General features: G+C 42.6%; 2 protein-coding genes across 6 annotated transcripts in view; both read left to right on the top strand.

Moving 5' to 3' along the window:
- The window catches only part of hipk3b (homeodomain interacting protein kinase 3b), a 30675-nt gene extending 24888 nt beyond the window's left edge, over nt 1-5787 (top strand). For all 4 annotated transcript variants that reach the window (XM_053866603.1, XM_053866604.1, XM_053866602.1 and 1 more), the window contains 2 exons: nt 623-762; nt 1327-5787. In XM_053866603.1, coding sequence (XP_053722578.1) covers nt 623-762; nt 1327-1797 — 611 coding nt within the window. In that variant the 3' untranslated portion in view covers nt 1798-5787. The remainder of the gene's footprint in view (nt 1-622; nt 763-1326) is intronic.
- A 1717-nt stretch (nt 5788-7504) lies between these two features.
- kiaa1549lb (KIAA1549-like b) overlaps nt 7505-20458 on the top strand; it is a 78812-nt gene continuing 65858 nt past the window's right edge. For both annotated transcript variants that reach the window (XM_053866351.1, XM_053866350.1), the window contains exon 1: nt 7505-7765. In XM_053866351.1, the coding sequence (XP_053722326.1) occupies nt 7597-7765 (169 nt within the window). In that variant the 5' untranslated portion in view covers nt 7505-7596. The remainder of the gene's footprint in view (nt 7766-20458) is intronic.

The raw sequence follows: 20458 nt of genomic DNA, 5'->3' as shown, positions 1-20458 counted from the left end.
GCTGATAAAACTGCTTAACTCGGCTCAGGAAAATGCTTGGAGCCTTTTCACATTCTCTGCGTGTGTGCCTTTTGTGAAGTCACTTTTAGGATACGCATTGAATATCCTCAAATAAACATGTATAACATGGAATTTATACATCATGTGAATGCTTATTTGGGGTATTGAATGCTCACGTACGGTGCTTGGCCGCAGTCGTGGCTCAGATGTTGACTTGTCTTTTTAATTCTCAGTGAGAGTTGGGAAGTAGCAGTTCCATAAACACGTTGGATGTGTCAGAGACGGCTCCGGTTGAAGAGCTGTGCGGTGGCCCCACATAAAAGGGCACAGCTTACTATTCCAGTGCTACCTCCTGTATTTATAGCAGATGATCTGACCTCACTATAAGCTTGAAGAAGTAGCTTAGTTACAAACGCTTCTCAAATCCCCAAAACATGTCTATTTATATTCCAAAATCAAATTCAAAGGATAAACACGTCTATGTGAAGTGTTGATCATCAACAAACTCCTCCCGCCAATGTTTCTTTTTCCCCTCTGAGATGGATTTTCTTTATATTCTCCTCTGTTCTTAACACCTGTCTCTCTCGTCCCGTTTGCCCCTAAACATGATCGCCTCACTCAGCTTTGGAGTCGTCATGCCAGTCCAAAGGGCGAGCCATTTCTGGGCGACAACATCATCACTCGACACCCCTCCCCAACCGGCCGCAAAAGATGCCCCCTGCATTCCAGCCCCAGCAGCAGCAGCCTATAGGCTTCGGGCAGGTGAGAACTTGTGTTTAAAATTATATCCCCTGACGCAAGCCCACTTGTGTATGAACACAAATGTGTGCAAAGTCGAAGTTGAAACACATGCAGCACTGGCTGGACATTTTATTTGACCTCATATAGTCAGGACATGAAGAGGAGTGTTTGATACTGAAAGTGAAAACCGTTTTGTTGAAAGCAAAATATAAATGAATAAACAAACATTTATTTTGATGAATTAAAAGTAAGCCAAAAATAATCATGCAGAAAAGTCGCATATAACATTTTTGAGACGCAGTTCCAGGTCCTCCATTTATACAATGTGTTCTCATAACCAAAACAGCCATCACGATCAATAAATCGTGAAACCTCTTAGATAATTGTTTTCATGTTCCCTCACTCCTCGAGATAAAGTCTGCACTTGAGTGTGGTACATCAGTGCGAGTTATTTATTTGATTTTCAATGACGCGCATGACTCTTCCAGTGGAGTTGAGAAATAGCTTTAGCAAACAGCACCACCTGGTGGTCAAGTATGTAGGTTTTCATTCTTTTTTTTTCCCCTCCCCCGGCTCGGTCTACAGGTCCAACATTTCACTTCCTGCCACCAAGACTGGAACAGCAACTTCGCCCACCGGAGGCCGCAGGCCTACATACCCCCCACCATGCATGGCCACACCTTCACCCTCTCTCACAACAGCCCAAACCACTCCGCGGGCCCCCACCCACACCTTGGGGGCCACCCCCACTCTCAGCCCACCCTCCTCTCATACCCCCCCTCCGGCCCCCTGGTCACCGCCGCCCCCATGGCCCACCTGCTGGCCTCGCCCGGTGCCTCGCGGCCCGTCCTCCCGCCCACCTACAGCATCTCCCACCCCGCTGGCCTCGTCCATCAGGTGACGGTGGGCATCAACCCCCGGCTCTTGCCCTCCCCCACCCTGCACCCCCAAGGGCAATTCAAGCCCCTCTTCCCCCCGCATTCTTACATCGCCTCGCCTGCCTACGCCAGTTTCCCCCTCAGCCCCACCAAAATAAACCAGTACCCCTTCATGTGAACTGGGGCGCCCAGAAGCGCGGGGCGAGTTCTGTCCCGAAACCATGAACATGGTTTTCATTTCCAAAACCATGGCACAACCACAGATATAAAGCAAGCTATTTTTGAATCACGTACACATGGGTGTGATAGGACTTTAAGCTTTAAAAACCGAGGACGTGGGTTTGGGAAAGCAGAAGGAAAACGACGTATGAGTGCTGAATGAATGAGTGGTGAAACTCACACTTAATGTGTTTTGCACATTTGATATATATCTTTGCATTGGATCTTCTACGAATACTCCTCAAAACAGGTAAATAATTGGGGTGGTGTTAATAGTAAGAATTTGCACCCCGGATCCCAGCTATTTTTCTATATTGCCTTCTTACATGTGCAAGACACATCCATATTTGTAAAGCCATCCCCGTCTTTAGCTCTAGATTGACAACACGCACATGTCGTCCACGGTGTATGTCGTTCTGCGTTTCAAGTATTTGTACCTTCTCGGTGTCTGTTAGTGTTCGCAATGTCGAGTCGATTAACCGATTTTTCAAAATAGGGTCGTTCCTCACGCTGCATGTGGTCTTGCATGAGCAAAAATGTAAACGGAAAAGGCGTTGCTCTTCTCGTGTGTCACAAGACTCGCTGCATTGTATAACTGTCCCCAACCATAGTGCCTTACATATTTGAGGTTGTTAATGTTACTACTTATATACCATTATATTCATGGATATTAATGTACTGGACTGCAGCACTTGAAATTCCAATCAGTCGATGCATCCTATGTGTGAGTGTATATATACAGTATACATCTATCTATATCTATAGATAGATATATACTGTATATGCACAGGTGTATATGTCCATGCATAGCCTGCATGGATGTGATGTATCGCGAAGAAGCGGTGCTTTGGTTTCGTTGGTAGTTTTTCTTTTGGAGTTGGTGTATACTTTGGCGTGTAGTGAGTTATTAATGTTTGGATTCTTCTTTTGAAGAGCAGCATGCCGCGCTGTTGCTAACGCTCGCTGTTTCCTCCTCCTGAGTTGTCTCCTCTTCTCCCGAACGAACTAGTGTACAAAGTGCAAGTACTGAGTATTGCTTCATATCTGATAATCACGTTCTATTTAGTGGAACTCTTATTACTAACAGTATTTGTACTGTTCGATGAAACCGCAATACAATCGAAATAGTCGTTGATTTTTTTGTTGTTCTTTTTTTTTTGCTTGTTTTTTCCCGTCTTTGTGTTTTCTTTGTTTTTTGCGTTGTTTTTCGTTTCGTAGATGTGTAGAAGTGTGGTGGGCATGGCTTTGGCTCGGTAAGGAAAAAAAAATGCAAATGAAATCATGATATGGAATTTTCTAAGCCTGAGTGAACCATGCAGTATTCAATATACACACATATATGGACATATATTATAGAGCTAGACTATTTAGTACAGATGCTTGATAAGATGTGAGTCAATTGTGTGCAATTCTCTCATTTATGCATGTGTGACAAGGTTAACTTTTCCCTTTACCTTACACCGTTTGTTAAAGGCTTAATCTGTGTCAACGGCTTATTTATACATTCCGTCAGGGAGGATTCATTTATATATATATATATATATATATATATATATATATAAAATGATAGATGGTGGTTCCACCAGTCACACATACATTATATATATATATATATATATATATATATATATATATATATATATATATATATATATATGTGTGTGTGTGTTTCTATGCGTAGTTGATGCTGTACGTGTGTTTCTGTTCTTTCCGTGAGGGGATACGTGTGTACTTTTGTCTTTTATTTCAAATGAAGTTGCGCGAGCAGCACCAAAGACTGTAATCCGTTTTCTGACTAAGGTAGCTGATCTGTTTGCATAAACCTCCGATATACGTAGAGCGGGGTTCAGTTAAAACATAAAAAAAAGTGTTAAAAAAAAAGGCTGAGGTTTTTTTTGTCTAGCTTATCGGGCAATTAATACGTTGTATCATTTCTTTCTTGAATGTATCGTAGTTAAGCTGCTAAATTAACTGATTGCCACTTCAATAGCTGTGAACATAGGTGATTTCTCTGAGTTTGAAACTTTGCTTTTCGTGTGTGTGTGCGTGTGCGTGTGTGTGTGGGTCCCTAATTAACTGTAATGGAAGTGGTTTTTAATTTTCGTGCTCATATTTGAAGTGTCATTGTAACTACTGTATTGCTGATGATGAACATTAGTTGCATTTGTTGTTCTCTCGGGGTGTGTGTTCTTTTTTTTTTTTGCATCAGTATTTTATCCTTTGAAACCTTTCGGGCTCATCACTGCATATAAACGAAGTATCGATGTAACTTAATTTTTTTTTTTATTGTACGTTTTCATATTGAGGTTTTGTATACGTTTGAGAACTGTAGCTTGCAGATTAGGTTTTCGTGTACACGGTAGAGCACCGGCTCACTGGCGTGTGTTGCGGCGGCACTGTGGGTTGCCTGGAGAAAAACAAAAAAAAAATGATAAAAACAAACTAAACGCTTTGTAATGTTCTCACCATCCGCACACGGACAGGCTTATTATGGTTTCGCGGATTTGACTCTCCAAAAACCAACCAACCAACCCCCTCCAACCCATGGTTCCAAAAAGAATGTTTATTATCAGTTTGATCTTTTTATCTGTTCAATGTTCGATCTGGTCTCGGAAGTTCCAACTGTGGACTGCCTTGTGTTCGAATCGCTTCCCCCTTTATCGGACTCTGAATTGATATTTGTGAATGCAGAACCGGATCCTGACTGAAATTGCGACAGTGTGAGCAGCACTGTGTTTGTGCCTTGAGATTCAGAGAGCGAGAATTTAAAAGAAAAGAAAAACAACAACAACAAGTGGTGTTTTCCCGACCATGTTTGTGTTGAGGAGTCCGACAACAGCTGCGGACCACACCAGATCACTTCATTACAGGGTCTCTTCACTCATCCGCTGGTGACAACAGACGAACCATGGAAGCCTCTTGTGAAACATGTTTAGTGGTTGACCAGAAGTGACTGGCTGAACAGCAGATGCAATACTTAACGTTGTGCGGTCATTGCACCACCAAGTGTTCTTAGAAAACCCATGCGTGACGTGTCACCCTGCATGTCCACCACTAGTCGGCTCACTTCAGTGGCGTTCTGACCCGCCGTCGGCGCGTTCCGCGACACCAAACCACTTCCATCTCTGTCGAAAATGATTGTGGAAAAAGTCACCTTTTCATCTTAATTTCACGTGACTGACTCTAATGTTCGGGAAGGGAAACTCCTGACAACAAGGCATGCACTTGGCAGATAAGAGCTTGATCCCCAATAATAAGCATGTGAAATGTAATCTGTGTTTTAAGGCCTCCAAAGGTATTCACCAGCAATGCGCCTGCATCAACTCTCCCGTACTCTTTTAGGACAAAAGAATGGATGCAAGAGGAGAGACTTGTTGTTCGATGTTCCACGTGACTGGCCTGTGCTGGTTTATCCACACACCTTCATATTTTTCTAACATTTAACAGATAAAATTTGAGCTGTTAATAAACACCTTCTGCTGTTGAGTCCATCCATTCAGGGTCCGTTTCGATGAGTTACTGTTCGGCGCTTAGTTCTGCTCTTATTTGATCTTTCACCTTGATTCGCGTCGCAACTTTTGAAATCGTTCCGATCTTGAAATCTGAACTGTTTTGATACCTGTAGTCTCTTTTTTGTGGCTTTGTTTCCCTCCTTGTTTTCATTTCATTTGCTTTTCTATTTTGTGCTACACTAGTTTGCCATGTAGCAATTGCACTGTGCAATATTGACAGAATGAGGACTGGGAAAACTAACTATGGATGTGATGTCTCTACAGTTTGTGATAGTGTTTCCTCTCTAGTTCTCAGTGATTTAGGTGTGACCAAGCCTTCTCTACTTTGTCACATTAAGCGGGTTTTCCAGGTGACTCTTTTGGTGAGTGTCAAAATAAGACTTTATGGTGTATTATTGTTAAGATTCACTTTGAATTAAAAAACTCTTATCAATGCACTTGGCAGTCTTTTTGTTTTCTTTCCCCCGAGTGTGTGTGTGTGTCGTGTCTTACCATCACCTGTAGCATCATCATCATGATGTTTCTGACAGCAAACCAACACACCTGCCGTTCAAAATTCCCTGCTTCCTTTCACATATATATATTTATTTATTTGTGGTGGGACTTTAAGTTAAGTACGATTAATTACAATGTTATTACGATCAATGACCAAAAAATAATTTAATGTAACAGTTTGCTCTCCAGACAACAGGGAACCTTTGTAAGTGCAGGAGTTCCTGGTCCACTGATCCCACTGATGCACAAGACACGTGGCAGCTAGGATGAGAACAACAACAACAAACATGGAGGAATCCCTGAACAAAGGCATCTGTTTGCTTTGGTTCAGGGATGTTTTTCACTACTCAATAGCCAGGGTTTCCACTATGCTGAATGTACTTGAAATTCTTATACAAATATTTTCATAAAAACTTGAAAATAGCCACCCATTCCCCCCCCCCAAAGAAAATAAATGATGTATATATAAATAAATAAATAAATGTTCTGTCTTTGTTCCACTCACTGTTCACTGTGGAGCCTCGGGATTTTCATGATCGTGCTCTGTTCCAGAGTCTTCTAGACAAGCTTTTGAAGCTGGTGTGTAGCTTCTCAGCTCAGTTTTGCTTTTAAATGGCTGCCCCATCCAGCTTCTTCTGTCCTCCTTCAGTCAAGTGAATTTGATCCTGTGACATTCCATGTCATCCAGCAGACACACAGCAGCAACTAAAGATAAGCATCGGCCAAATTTTAAATATTGTAATAACTGTGCCTTAAAGTATTTACACTCATTTTATGTGTTTTGCTAAGGTTGCTTGGCAGCTATAAGATGCTTGTCTGTATGACACTGAAACACTTGTGGGCCACATGGAATATTGTAGTTTTTCTTCTTCAATATGTGCCTTTAATGCTTTATTGCTTTACTTTCTTTAAAAAAAAACATCTTAATCATAATAAATAACATTTCCCCTCTTGAAATATGGATTAATAATATGTATTAATTGATAAAGAAACATTAGTCACAGCTTCTATTTTTATTCTTCTACAGTGTATTTATTTCTCTTCATGGTGTTGCGTTATTCCGAATTATTAAACAGTTTTCATTCTTTTTTTGTTTTTACTTTACCACTTAACATACGTTACTTCATGACCATGTGTTAATGTAAAAGAATCGCGCTCAATAACAACACATGGTGCGTCCCTCTGCACCATCAGAGTTAGCGACGCTGCCGGAGTCAGACGTGGCTCCACTGGAGTGGAGGGTGACAAATGACCGCGGTACGAGCGCGCCATCTCGTGGCAAGAACAAGTCACTGCATGAAGACGCCATCAGATCCCAAAATCTGGTATTTCTCGTTTAAAAACGGAACGTTATTGAAAGTTATTCGGCTAAAAATGACGTGAGGAAGATGAACAAAAGCGCGTCCGTCCTCCTCAGAGAGCGACGTTTGAATCCAGCGGGTCCTATATCGAGGAGCGACGCTGCGGCTGCTTCAGTCCGGTCGGTGGAGGGTTGTGCGATCGCCAGCGAGCGCTGTCGGCGGTGAGCTCGGGCTCTGCACCACACGCTGAGGATGGGTGGACCGCGCGCAGCGGGCCGGTAGGGCGCATCCTTCCCTCCCTTACGTCGCCCCCCCTCCCTCACCCTCCAGCCCCACTCCCTCCAGCCCTGGACACGCGACCAGGTCTCGGGCTTCGCCGCGCCAAACACGGCCGCCACTGGACCCGATGTTCTATGCACGACCTCAACTTCGGCCACTTATGCGCTGGATATGGCTCCCGGTGTGAGGCGCGGGCAGAGCGGTGAGCGCGGAGCGGCCGCAGGAGGACGCGTCTCCCGGCGCCGGAGAGGCAGGTGGCGGTCCGGACCAGGCGGGATGCTGATGCGGCTCGCCGGGACGATGCTGCTGCTCCTTGTCCGGTGCTCTTCAGCAGCAGACGGTGAGCGCGGTTGAACCTGCTATTTGCTCTCGATTGTCTCAGCGGTTGGTGCATGCGGATGGGAACAAAGTTGTGTGCGGGTGCATCGCGGTGAACCGGGCACTGGCTCGGCGGCTGCAGGGGCAGCTGTGGATGGCATGGAACAGTCTTTGCACCTGAGTCTGGAGGAGGCAGCAACTCTTTTGTCTTCTTGCTCCTCCAGCTCAAGTCCACCCTTCACGCCAACTTGTGTGTGTCTCGATTCAGATGGGAGTTATTCTGGGACAGTCGGTGTTGGAGAGCATCTGGGTCAGAGCTAATGACACATCATGAGTCCTGGTGCGGCTCTTGCCCTCTGAGAGAGAGAGACTGTCTGAGTCCTCCATCCTCGGTCATGTGACACCATCATGTGTTTACACAGAGGAGAGACCCGTGGCAGGGCGCACCGTGCTTCACCTCTTGGCTGTGGTTATTCCCTCTGCTGATGCACTGCTCCGGCCTCTCCCCCCCGCCCCCCTCCTCAGTCAGCACATCCCTCCCTAAACCCATGAGCCAGCAGCACCTGAATCTCCCGGTGCATGTAGAGTGACATGGGAAGCATGTATGTGTCCAGTGCAGACCTCCTCCTTTTGCCAGTGGCCACTCTTTATCCCTCTTTTTTTTGAAAAGCCTCATGCACTTTCATCAGTACTGGACACACACATCCCAGCTAGCCAGGGTCACACTTTTAATCCACAGTCATTTCCTGATTGTGGCACTCGCAGGACACGCACACAGCCAACGCCTGAAAGCTATTGCTCATGATGGAGGTGCAAAATCCTCCCTGTGCTGTCGGTGCTCCGTTATTATCACCAGGCCAACAGGGCTTTGTCCCACTCATGGTGATTGATGCTGCGAGGTGGTGTGGTCTCCTGTGAAATCCAAGCTGTGTGTGTGGGAACTCAACGTCCAGCCTGACTGACAGCGGATCATTTGAAATTCCTCTGGTCCGTCAGACGCGATGAGTGCATGGTGTTTAGGAGGCAGGGGAAGTCCATGAACTTCATTCCCACTGAGCCCCTGAAGGTGCCAGGACTCCCCTGCGCTGCAGCTTCAGGAGATTCAGTTGACAGCGAGCACACGGATGGACAGGTCTGCTGTGCTCATGTGTCACATGATTCACACAGCTGGAGCCTTGATGTGCACCTGATCCATCCATCCATATCTATATCGACAGTGCACCTGTCAATATCTATATATATATGTATCATCCATCCAACCATCTATATCTATATTTATGTATCATCCATCCCTATCTCTATCTCTATCTCTATCCATCCATCCATCCATCCATCCATCCATCCATCCATCCATCCATCCATCTCTATATCTATATCTATATATATCTGTGTATCAGCCATCTATATCTATATCAATATCTATATTTATGTTTATGTATCATCCATCCATCCATCTCTATCCATCCATCCATCCATCCATCCATCCATCCATCCATCCATCCATCCATCTCTATATCTATATATATATCTGTGTATCAGCCATCTATATCTATATCAATATCTATGTTTATGTTTATGTATCATCCATCCATCCATATATCCATCCATCCATCCATCATCCATCCATCCTTCCATCCATCCATCCATCTCTATATCTATATATATATCTGTGTATCAGCCATCTATATCTATATAAATATCTATGTTTATGTTTATGTATCATCCATCCATCCATATATCCATCCATCCATCCATCCATCCATCCATCCATCCATCCATCCATCCATCCATCTCTATATCTATATCTATATATATCTGTGTATCAGCCATCTATATCTATATCAATATCTATATTTATGTTTATGTATCATCCATCCATCCATCTCTATCCATCCATCCATCCATCCATCCATCCATCCATCCATCTCTATATCTATATCTATATATATCTGTGTATCAGCCATCTATATCTATATCAATATCTATATTTATGTTTATGTATCATCCATCCATCCATCTCTATCCATCCATCCATCCATCCATCCATCCATCCATCCATCCATCCATCTCTATATCTATATATATATCTGTGTATCAGCCATCTATATCTATATCAATATCTATATTTATGTTTATGTATCATCCATCCATCCATCTCTATCCATCCATCCATCCATCCATCCATCCATCCATCTCTATATCTATATATATATCTGTGTATCAGCCATCTATATCTATATAAATATCTATGTTTATGTTTATGTATCATCCATCCATCCATATATCCATCCATCCATCCATCCATCCATCATCCATCCATCCATCCATCCATCCATCCATCCATCTCTATATCTATATCTATATATATCTGTGTATCAGCCATCTATATCTATATCAATATCTATATTTATGTTTATGTATCATCCATCCATCCATCTCTATCCATCTCTATCCATCCATCCATCCATCCATCCATCCATCCATCCATCTCTATATCTATATCTATATATATCTGTGTATCAGCCATCTATATCTATATCAATATCTATATTTATGTTTATGTATCATCCATCCATCCATCCATCCATCCATCCATCCATCCATCCATCCATCCATCCATCTCTATATCTATATATATATCTGTGTATCAGCCATCTATATCTATATCAATATCTATATTTATGTTTATGTATCATCCATCCATCCATCTCTATCCATCCATCCATCCATCCATCCATCCATCCATCCATCCATCCATCCATCTCTATATCTATATATATATCTGTGTATCAGCCATCTATATCTATATCAATATCTATGTTTATGTTTATGTATCATCCATCCATCCATATATCCATCCATCCATCCATCCATCCATCATCCATCCATCCATCCATCCATCCTTCCATCCATCCATCCATCCATCCATCCATCCATCCATCTCTATATCTATATATATATCTGTGTATCAGCCATCTATATCTATATAAATATCTATGTTTATGTTTATGTATCATCCATCCATCCATATATCCATCCATCCATCCATCCATCCATCCATCCATCCATCCATCCATCCATCCATCCATCCTTCCATCCATCCATCCATCTCTATATCTATATATATATCTGTGTATCAGCCATCTATATCTATATCAATATCTATGTTTATGTTTATGTATCATCCATCCATCCATCCATCCATCCACCCATCTCTATATCTATATCTATATATATCTGTGTATCAGCCATCTATATCTATATCAATATCTATGTTTATGTTTATGTATCATCCTTCCATCCATCCATCCATCCATCCATCTCTATATCTATATCTATATATATCTGTGTATCAGCCATCTATATCTATATCAATATCTATGTTTATGTTTATGTATCATCCATCCATCCATATATCCATCCACCCACCGCCTGTCATTCTTATAATCAATGAAATCGATCGCACCAGTTTAGTTTCTTATCATCTACTTTACAAATATATAATAATAATAATCTATTTTATGTCAAATAAGTGTAATTAGCTCGCACCGACAACAGATGGCAGTAAGCCTACAAAGCCACCGTAAATAAACACAGGAGTGACGTGAAGAAGAGGCTCAGCTGGGAAAGATTGAACACACCTTCAAAACATAGCTGGATCCACATTTTGTCTCCGTGCTCGTATGTAAGTTGATTTATGGCTGTGATTTGTTTGCATGTCGTGTTATATAAAATAAAAAATCCGCCCGTTCGACTGTTGTAACAGGCGTCGGAAATATAAAATGTCTGTAGATCCAAACAAACACACGCAACACTGGTGAAACAGCCAGCCTGTTGGTAACCAACGCTGACAGTGTTATTGAAATGTTTTTCTCTGTTCTTCGGTTATTCATTTCACAAGAAAACAATAAACGTCCTTATTTGATTGACGGACGTAATACGTATAAACATAGTTTTCTCGATTTATGTGACATATTTGACAGTCTTTTATGTTGTTCATGTCACAAAACCTTCCTCATGATGCCTGTATCTTACTGTATCTGACGTTGTTGTTTCATTTAATTTGGATGAGTTAGAAGTACAGTGGTACCTCGGGACTTGACCACATTCCGTTCCAGACGGCCGTTCGAGAAGCGATTTGTTCCAAATCTGAATCAATTTTTCCCATGACAATGAATGGAAAAAGAAATAATGCGTTCCAAGCCTTAAAATAGTCTTTTGTAGGAGTGAATGTAGAGTGTCTGCTGCAGGTGCGCTGTTCCTCTATGTGTGTGGCCGCTGCATGTGGGAGGGGTTGCAGAGTGAGTGAGGTCTCTCCAGAAGTGAAGAGGTGCCCGGTGCGTGTCCAGCTCTGAATGTGCGCTTCTGTGCAGTTTGGCTGTGACAAAGTCATAAACCAAGTCACGCTCTGTCCCAGACTGGCCTCATCCCTGTCCCAGCTCCAGCCCACAACAGGACATCAAACCCTGGAGTGAGCGCTCCAGCACCTCCCCTGTGACCCTCTACCACGGTCCAGTGTGGAGACAGGAAAGGTTTTACACCTCAATATGAAGAAAAAACAGTCAGTAAATGGAGCTAACGGGACACGTCTGCATACAGAGGCTGCGTTATACACAATAACAAAGCGCGTCGTGGGTCAGCTGATCGGTCCACGCACTTTATGTTTTTCCCGGCTTTTTTCGGGGGAGTTCGAGTTCTGGATTTTCGTTCGGAATCCGAAGCAAAAAAAATCTCGAAATTTCTGTTCGAATTCCGAGACGTTCGAAAACCGAGGCACCACTATATGAAGATTTCCTTCATGATAAGTTGCACATTCATGTGTCCAAACTAATGAATGTATCACAAAAGCTGAGCGCCGTAATCCGTTGGTCCAATATGATGTGGGGATGGAACCCTGTTCTAAGGACTCTTTTCTCGGTCGATCGCTCTATGTTTGACGTGTTTGTGCGGCGTGTAAACCGGCTCAGTTTGAGGGTCTTGTTAATGCCATATGGAAGAGATCCTTTGTAAGGAAATATCAATGTGAACAATAAAAAAAACAAAACATAATCACACCTCAGATGAAGCAAACAGGATGATTCTGAACGTCTCGTTCAGCGAAACCCACAATGGTCCCAGCGTGCCTCTTCGAACTCGACTTTCAACCTTTGTCTTTAATTTGTCCGAGCGCTAGAGCATGGGGTTACTATGGCTACCTCCATTTTTATCTAATCTGAAACGTTTTGCCCTGAAAACAGAGGTGGACGGAGCGTGTGGCGCCTGAAGTGGCTGCAGCCGCGATGCCCTGCCGCTTCTTTAAAATGTGTTGGAGAGAAGCACAACAAAGATGTTTTGTCCGTCGCTGTTTCATGTTTTGCTCCGCCACGACCCGCGTGTTGCTCATGACTGATGAGAGCGGTTAACCCTCTTTGTCGGAGTCACTCACCAGTGTGTTTGGAATAACACACACATGAATTCACCACTCACATGCACCACATGGTCGCGTCTTATTTGTAATCCTCTTCCACCATTTTCTTTTTGCTGCTGCCTCTGTCGCGTTGGTGAGGAGGATTTCCAGGAATTGATTTTTGGGGGCGACCATGACTCATGGTTGCTCTGATGACCTGCCACTGAGTGAACTCTCTGCTTCCTGCTGCAGCATGATTCCCCCCGTCTCACCTTGTTGCAGTGATTCAGCGCCTGGCAGATTATTGCTTTGTGGCGAAGCCAGTCAGACTCAGGACGAATGTGCGCCGCAAAATATCTTTCAATCGATGCAGGACTTGGTGCTTTAGAGCTTGTGGGCGTTAGTTGACCATTGGTTTTCTGTTGTCGTGTGAAGCTCAAGAGCAAAGGCGGCATTGGAATTGATCCGCTCACCCCAGATAGACAGGTGCAGAGTTGGTGATGACTTATGAAGGAGTGCGCTCTCATTCGGATGTCACATTTTATCCTCAAAGAGGGGGATAGAATAAGATAGAATAGCAACGGCCACACACCAGTCTGACATTTTCAATGCTGAAAACTTCTTTTTTTTTTTAAATTCCCTTGCATGTCTGTGTAGTCACAGCTAAGCACCATTTTAGTTGCCAAAATGTGGAGACTGTAAATGTATCTGTCAGAGTTTGTAAAAAGCATCACCTACTGTAGAACAGGGGTTCCTAACCTTTTTGATCTGGGGGCCGACCTGTCCCAGAACAAATGGGCTCAGGGCCCATTCAAGTTATACAACTGATTCACTCTTCACTTCATTTGTGTTCCATAACCATATTTAATCTACTTACATGTAAACAAACCCAAACCATGTGATCATTGCAAAGATGTGTCACCGAAAAGTCCAACCAGCAGCAAAACCAGGTGCAAGTCATGTTCATCAAATTTACTAAAGAAAAAAAGAAAAAAAAAAACACACTTGATGCAAACTGTTGAGAAAATTGGAAAAACTGAATAAAATTCTGAATAAAATATATATATTACAACCATGTCTAAATATCATGACATAAAATATGTTTTATTTGAACTCTGAAGAAGATTTAAGTGAAGTGTAAATGAAAGTATCATCACTTTCTTTATCATTTTCTTTATCATAGTTGTTAACTATCACAGATTTGCAGCTGTCAAGTCAATTCAGTGACTCACTACTGCCACCATACGTGGCTAATGTATTAAAACTGAGCGTCTCGTGGCCCTCGCACCCCAAAGGTGTAGAACAAGAAAACTTTTAGTGGCCCTCCAGGAGGCGCTCACTGTCCAACCATGGGCCTATGGCTAAGAATCACTGCTGTAGATAACAGGTGCATAATTATATTTTTTATTTATTTTTATTATTTTTTTGTATTGTATTTCGTATTTGTATTATAATTTCACCAGATCTGTATTTTTTTCAGACTATAAGTCTCTCCTGCATTTAAGTCGCATCGGTGAAAAAAATAAATCCTGAAGAAGCGAAAAACATTTACTGGACTATTATTCACATTTTCGGGGGGAATTTATTTCACGGAAATACTGACCTGAACTGTGACATGGAAAGAACGAAGCAAGCCAATGAAACAACAAAGCGAAGGGGGGATTTTTGACGTTTATGGCACTGATGATAGTAAAAAATACTTTTGCTTTAAAACATTGAACTACAGTGCCTTCCTTCAGACGTCCGCGGCACACGCCTCTCTAGCTTTTCCATTTAAAAACACCAAAATCCACCATAATCGTGTCCACTTCCGTGATACATGTTATGTCTCGGTGCAGTTTTGATGCTTAATCACAGGAGGTTTCTCTGTTGGAGAACAACCTTCTGGATCGGTGGGACAGAATCAAGATTATTGGGCCAAAAAACATGAGAAATGGTCTGTTTAATATTTACAAGTCTCACCTGAATACAAGTCGCAGGACCAATGGAACTTAAAGAAATGCCACTCATAGTCAGAAAAATAGGGCTCGAGTTGTGTAGCTGCTAATATTTGGGATAAATCTTGAAGGTGGTTGGGCAAGTGCAGCTGTGGTGGAAGAAGAAGCGTCATACGACAAGACCTGCTGCGATGTGTTGTTGGGAGACGGCAGCTCCCACTGGAAGACGGAGCCCAGTCAGAGACGGCGACTAGACAGGACGTGTGTGCTGAAGAGCCATGTGGACTCAGAAGTCCACGCTGCTCTTCAGCGGTGCAAACAAGCAGCCAGTCTTCAACGCTCACCGACGCAGTGATAAGACACAAACCGGGCCACTAATGAGCTCTGTCGACCATCTGCTCCACATTATCTCCTTCACAGCAATGAGGGAACACTGTGCTGGTGTGAGCTTGTGGGTTTATGCTTATGTACCTTTCTCTCTGTGATTCTGCCGGAGCGCAGGTTTGGCAGGTTGCACCACACAGCGTTCTCATTCCCTGAGCGTTGAGTGGCGACTGTTTTGTACTTTTGTGTTGCGCTTCCTTTCGTCGCCTTTAACTTACTTCTCAATTGTTTACGTTTGTAATGGTTGAGGGCTACACACGTGACACTGCAGCCGTTCTTTTTGTTCCTCACAGCGTTTCACCTTGATGCATCTGAAGATGCCGATGCATTTGCTCTTCACTTACTCACTGCTGGGGGTTCTCTTTTCACTTCACTCACCTCCACTGTGTCTCTCTGGCCTCCCCACGATACCCTCCATCCAGATTAGATTCATTTTTAATATCTGTGCTGCTTACGGAGTTTACAAATACAAACGGAATAAACTATGGCCATTTGACTTACTTCCTTGGAAAGAAGGGTTTTTGGGGTGGGCTTCAGTGACAACTTTAAAATGTGGCATGGATGATTGACATGATTCACATTTTAATATAGCAACAAACAGAATATTTAAATGTGAGATGACAGTTGGACCTGTTTAGTGTGAGTTTTTAGTCACTTGTGAGAGCGTGACATTGAACACGGTTCTAGTCCAGGCTGATGCTCTCCTCTCTCACCGTGTACCCATGTGTGGACCCTCACTCTCGCCCCTCTGGGACGTGACATAATTTTCCTGAACCGCTGTGTGTCACAGATAATGGCGACACAAGAGCGCCATCATCTGCCTTTGAAAGCAAAAGCACGTTGACTTGAACAACACCTATTATTCTTCCGGGTTAACATGGCTGTGTTAAAAGGAAAATGATGCGTCCTCACCAGCAGGCAGCAGGAAGAGCTCATGTGTTTCACTGTGTTTGTTGAGCAGAATCGTGACTAGTAGCCAAGTCTTACATACCGAACTCAGCAGAAACTCGCTTAGTGACCGGACAACTGGACTCTATGATCCCTCAGTTCTATGTTGGATGTCACTCTGTTTAGTTGAGTAAAGGAATATACCGACCGTTGAACTGAACTGAATCAGCCCAGACCAGATTCATTCACAAGTTTTTTGTGCATATATTTGTTGAAAAACATTATTATACATATATTGAAGTGTCATTTAATACAGAAAGTAAAGAAACGGCACGGCCAATATGCTGGCTAAAAAGTGATCCCGTAATTTCCGGACTATAAGATGCTACTTTTTTCTCGCAGTCTGAACCCTATGGTTTATTCAACAATATGGCTAATACATTGATTTTTACAGGCTAAAGAGTGTCATGCTGCCAAAGTATTGAGTCTCACATCAAAACTATGAAATCACTGGTGTTTTATTGACCTAAAAACGCTCAAAATTTGGCGTTTTCAGTCATGTGTTGGCAGCTTCGCCCACAGAGCCCACCTCCAGGAGCTGCAGCTGAGACCGGCAGTGGTGTCGGAACTTCAGATACTTGAGTGAAAGCAACACATTTTGAGTGCTTCAAGGTCAATAAAAGATGTGAGGAGTTCATGATACAAGTTCAGAACAGTTTAATTTTTTTTTTCCTCCCTTTTTTATTCGATTTTTTAAACTTATAATATTACAAGAGCAATATACAAATGGAAAAAATGATAACATTTTCTCCCATAAAATAAAACAAAACATGACAAAATGAACCCCACAAAAAACAAAACAAAGAAACACAAAAGGAGACACATAACAAAACTTAAACACATCGCAGGATAACTCAAGATATCAGCAACTAGAATTTTAAACTAAGCCGGTATAAAAGTAAAGGAGAGTCCTTTCAGGAGGTTGAAAAATGAGCTGCAAATCTTCTCAAATTTATTTCATGATTTTTTTAGGAAAAACAAATCATCTCTCACACAGTGAATGAAAGTAGGGGGGTGGCACTTTATTTCACTAGAATTATTCTCCTGGCAAGTCAGGTCACAAAGGCTATAGAGTCTTTTACAGATGAGGACGGGGAAGGTGATCCTCATGCATTTATAAGCCAGGTGCACCACTGACCTTTCTACGGTGCAGACAGCACCGCTGCACCTGTGGCTCATTGACCACTGCGGCTCATGTATGAACTTTCCTCTTGAATTTAGTGGGTGCTGCTAATATTCTGGTGTGCCCTATAGTCTGGAATTTATGGTATATGGTTCTTCATACACATAATTTAATGGAGCCCATTTGGCACAAACAAACCCTCGGTCACCAGACAACTACACAACTACAGAGCCTCATTATTTCAGGACAGGCGACCCACATATTTTGGGGGGTGTCTCGACTCTCACCAACACATTATCATTATCATCTTTGTGCCGTTTTAAAATTGTCATGGAAATGTAGTGTGTCGGACTGAACTTTAGTTAGATGAAGGGACTTCCATTATTCTGCGCTGTTGTTCAGTCCACACCTGCAAATGAACAAACAAACGAATAAAAGATTACAAGCACGATGTTATTGTGTAGCACATGTAACGCTGACTGTTTCATTACCCCTCAGTGAATTGATCTATTTTCATCTCTGCATCTGATCTTCACCTCACATTCCTCCATCAGGTGCTGGGTCGACCCCAGGTGGTCCCCAATTAGTTGAGAAGAGTGGCTGCACTCCGAGTCGCTTCTGAGGCTTGTGCGATCACAGGCTGTTGAACAGCGCTGCTTATTCTGCGCTCCACATGCAAGTCAGACTGGGTGATGGATGAGGCTGGCTGACCATGGGAGACCACATGAAGGAAGCCGACTCACTGACTCATGGAAGGGCATTGAATTCATGGATTCATGGGTAGAGACTAAACTATGAAACCCACCGTTCAACTTGAGGGAAAAATTTCCATTCATCTTGTGAGAGGTAAAAAAACCCATAATAAATAAACAAATAATGATAAAATAAAACAATTCATAATTGAATAAAACACGCAGAGACAACAAACATACATTAATTTATTATTATTATTATTATTATTATTATTATTATTATGTTTTATATTTATTTACAAATGTATTTCTTCATTGATGCAGCCATTATATATATGTTATATAATACATTATATTTTATATACATTTTATTTAGATATTTATTCATTTATTTTCATGCATTTATTTGCTAATTTACATATCCACATTTCGGTAGCAGGATGGGTTTATTCCTGGGAAAACCTTGCCGAAGCTGCTCTTGTGGTTTAAATTTCTAGTGGGTCACACAAACGGATTTTCTGACCAGATTTGGCCCCTCGACCTTGAGTTTGACATCCAAGAGTCAGTGTGCCTCTTCCACACCAAGATGGTGTCAGTTGTATTTGCAAGATCCTGCGTCATGACAAGCCTTTGCTCCGCATGAAACTGCAGATTCTACAACTCCTAAGAAGTGGGTTCCAGAGTGGCGAGATCTTTGTCTGTACGAACGACATTTTGCAAAAGATGATATCTGAGCCTGGGACTGCGCGATTATGACCATCACCATTATTATGATTCATGCTGAATTCATGTTTATTTCTCATTATATTATATATTATTCATTGATTTAAGAGTTTGTTGTCTTGAACTTGAATATTTATACGTATATTAAACTGTCAAAACAGGGGTCAAAATAATGTGAAAACACGTCAACACACTTTTAAGGAAGTGCTCATGAGGCTGAAGGTGTAATGACTGATAAAAGCCCAAAAACACAAACTGGCTTGAAAGCAGAGATGCCCACACGCTGCTGTCTCACCATCTATTCGAGCTCGTGTCAGTGCACTGAGAAGGTCGGAGAGCTCACTGTGACATTTGCTTTTGAGCGACAAACGTTGAGTGTGAGGGTTGGATTTGTTTGCTGGCACAGTCATACGGACCTCACCCTTTCACCCCTGAAACAGAGCAATGCAAACCGTCGGAGCAGCGAGAGCATTACAACACCAGGGATTCTGCGTGGAGATCTTTCCTGAAACAACTCTAGAAAAGATGCTTTTCCAGTCCAGAGGTGGGAGCTCCAGTTTCCTCCCCAACATCTGCGACATCAGCGACGTCACCTTTTCAGCGGGCGTTTCGTGAGTTTGTCTGTGAGGTCAGCGTGGTCAGTGAAGCGAAAACTCGGCTCCGACAGCACCCAACCTTTTCCAAAGACAATCTCATGAATCATTCACCGTGTGTGTTTGTAGAGTTTAAAAACCAGCGGAGGTTTTCATCTCTGCTAACGTGATGACGCGAGACGCTCAGGTGCGACGCTGGTACCACGACCCGTTTTAATCACACCGAGTCGAACACACAGCACAATGCAAGTCATGTGCCTGCACTAGTCTGCAGTTCCACATGTGCCGGGCGTGTGATGGATGCCGCTGCTGTGCGCCGGAGTCGCCCTGTCGTCTTAAAATCAGAGGCGCTGTTTTCATTATCGACTCAATAGGAATGTTTCCTCGCTGCGTCTTAGATACACTCAAGTACTGACTAATATGCACAACCTCTGCCGCAGCCCCAAATATTCATATCTGGAACGACAAGTCTTGAAGGGCTTTGGAGTTTTTGTCGTGCAGTGTTGTGTGTCCAATGTCATGACACAACCCAGTGTAATTACTTTTGTTCCTGTCTGTCTGTGTCTCTCTCTCTATCACCCATCTATCTATCTATCTATCTATCTATCTATCTATCTATCTATCTATATAGCTATCTGTCATCTGTCTCTATCTATCTATCTGTCTATCTATCAACCATCATTATAACCAAAGAAGAGTCAGAAATATTGAGTTAACGTGTCCAATATCGTCATCTATAGCTGTCGTGTGTGAAAACAAAGCAAACCTGCGTGTAACTCAGCCATTGTTCAGTTTGAGTTGCGCATAATATTTTCTGTCTGTATTTAAAAATGTCAAAAACAAACATCTATGAAAATTGTATCTATAATCTCACAATTATTTGGACAACTGCGGACACATGCAGCTGAAATAGGTTTTCTCTGCTGGGT

This window comes from Synchiropus splendidus, chromosome 5, assembly GCF_027744825.2.
Source record: "Synchiropus splendidus isolate RoL2022-P1 chromosome 5, RoL_Sspl_1.0, whole genome shotgun sequence".
Lineage (NCBI taxonomy): Eukaryota > Metazoa > Chordata > Actinopteri > Syngnathiformes > Callionymidae > Synchiropus > Synchiropus splendidus.
Note: the sequence above shows the minus strand (reverse complement) of the source record. Positions and strands in the feature narration are given on the sequence as shown.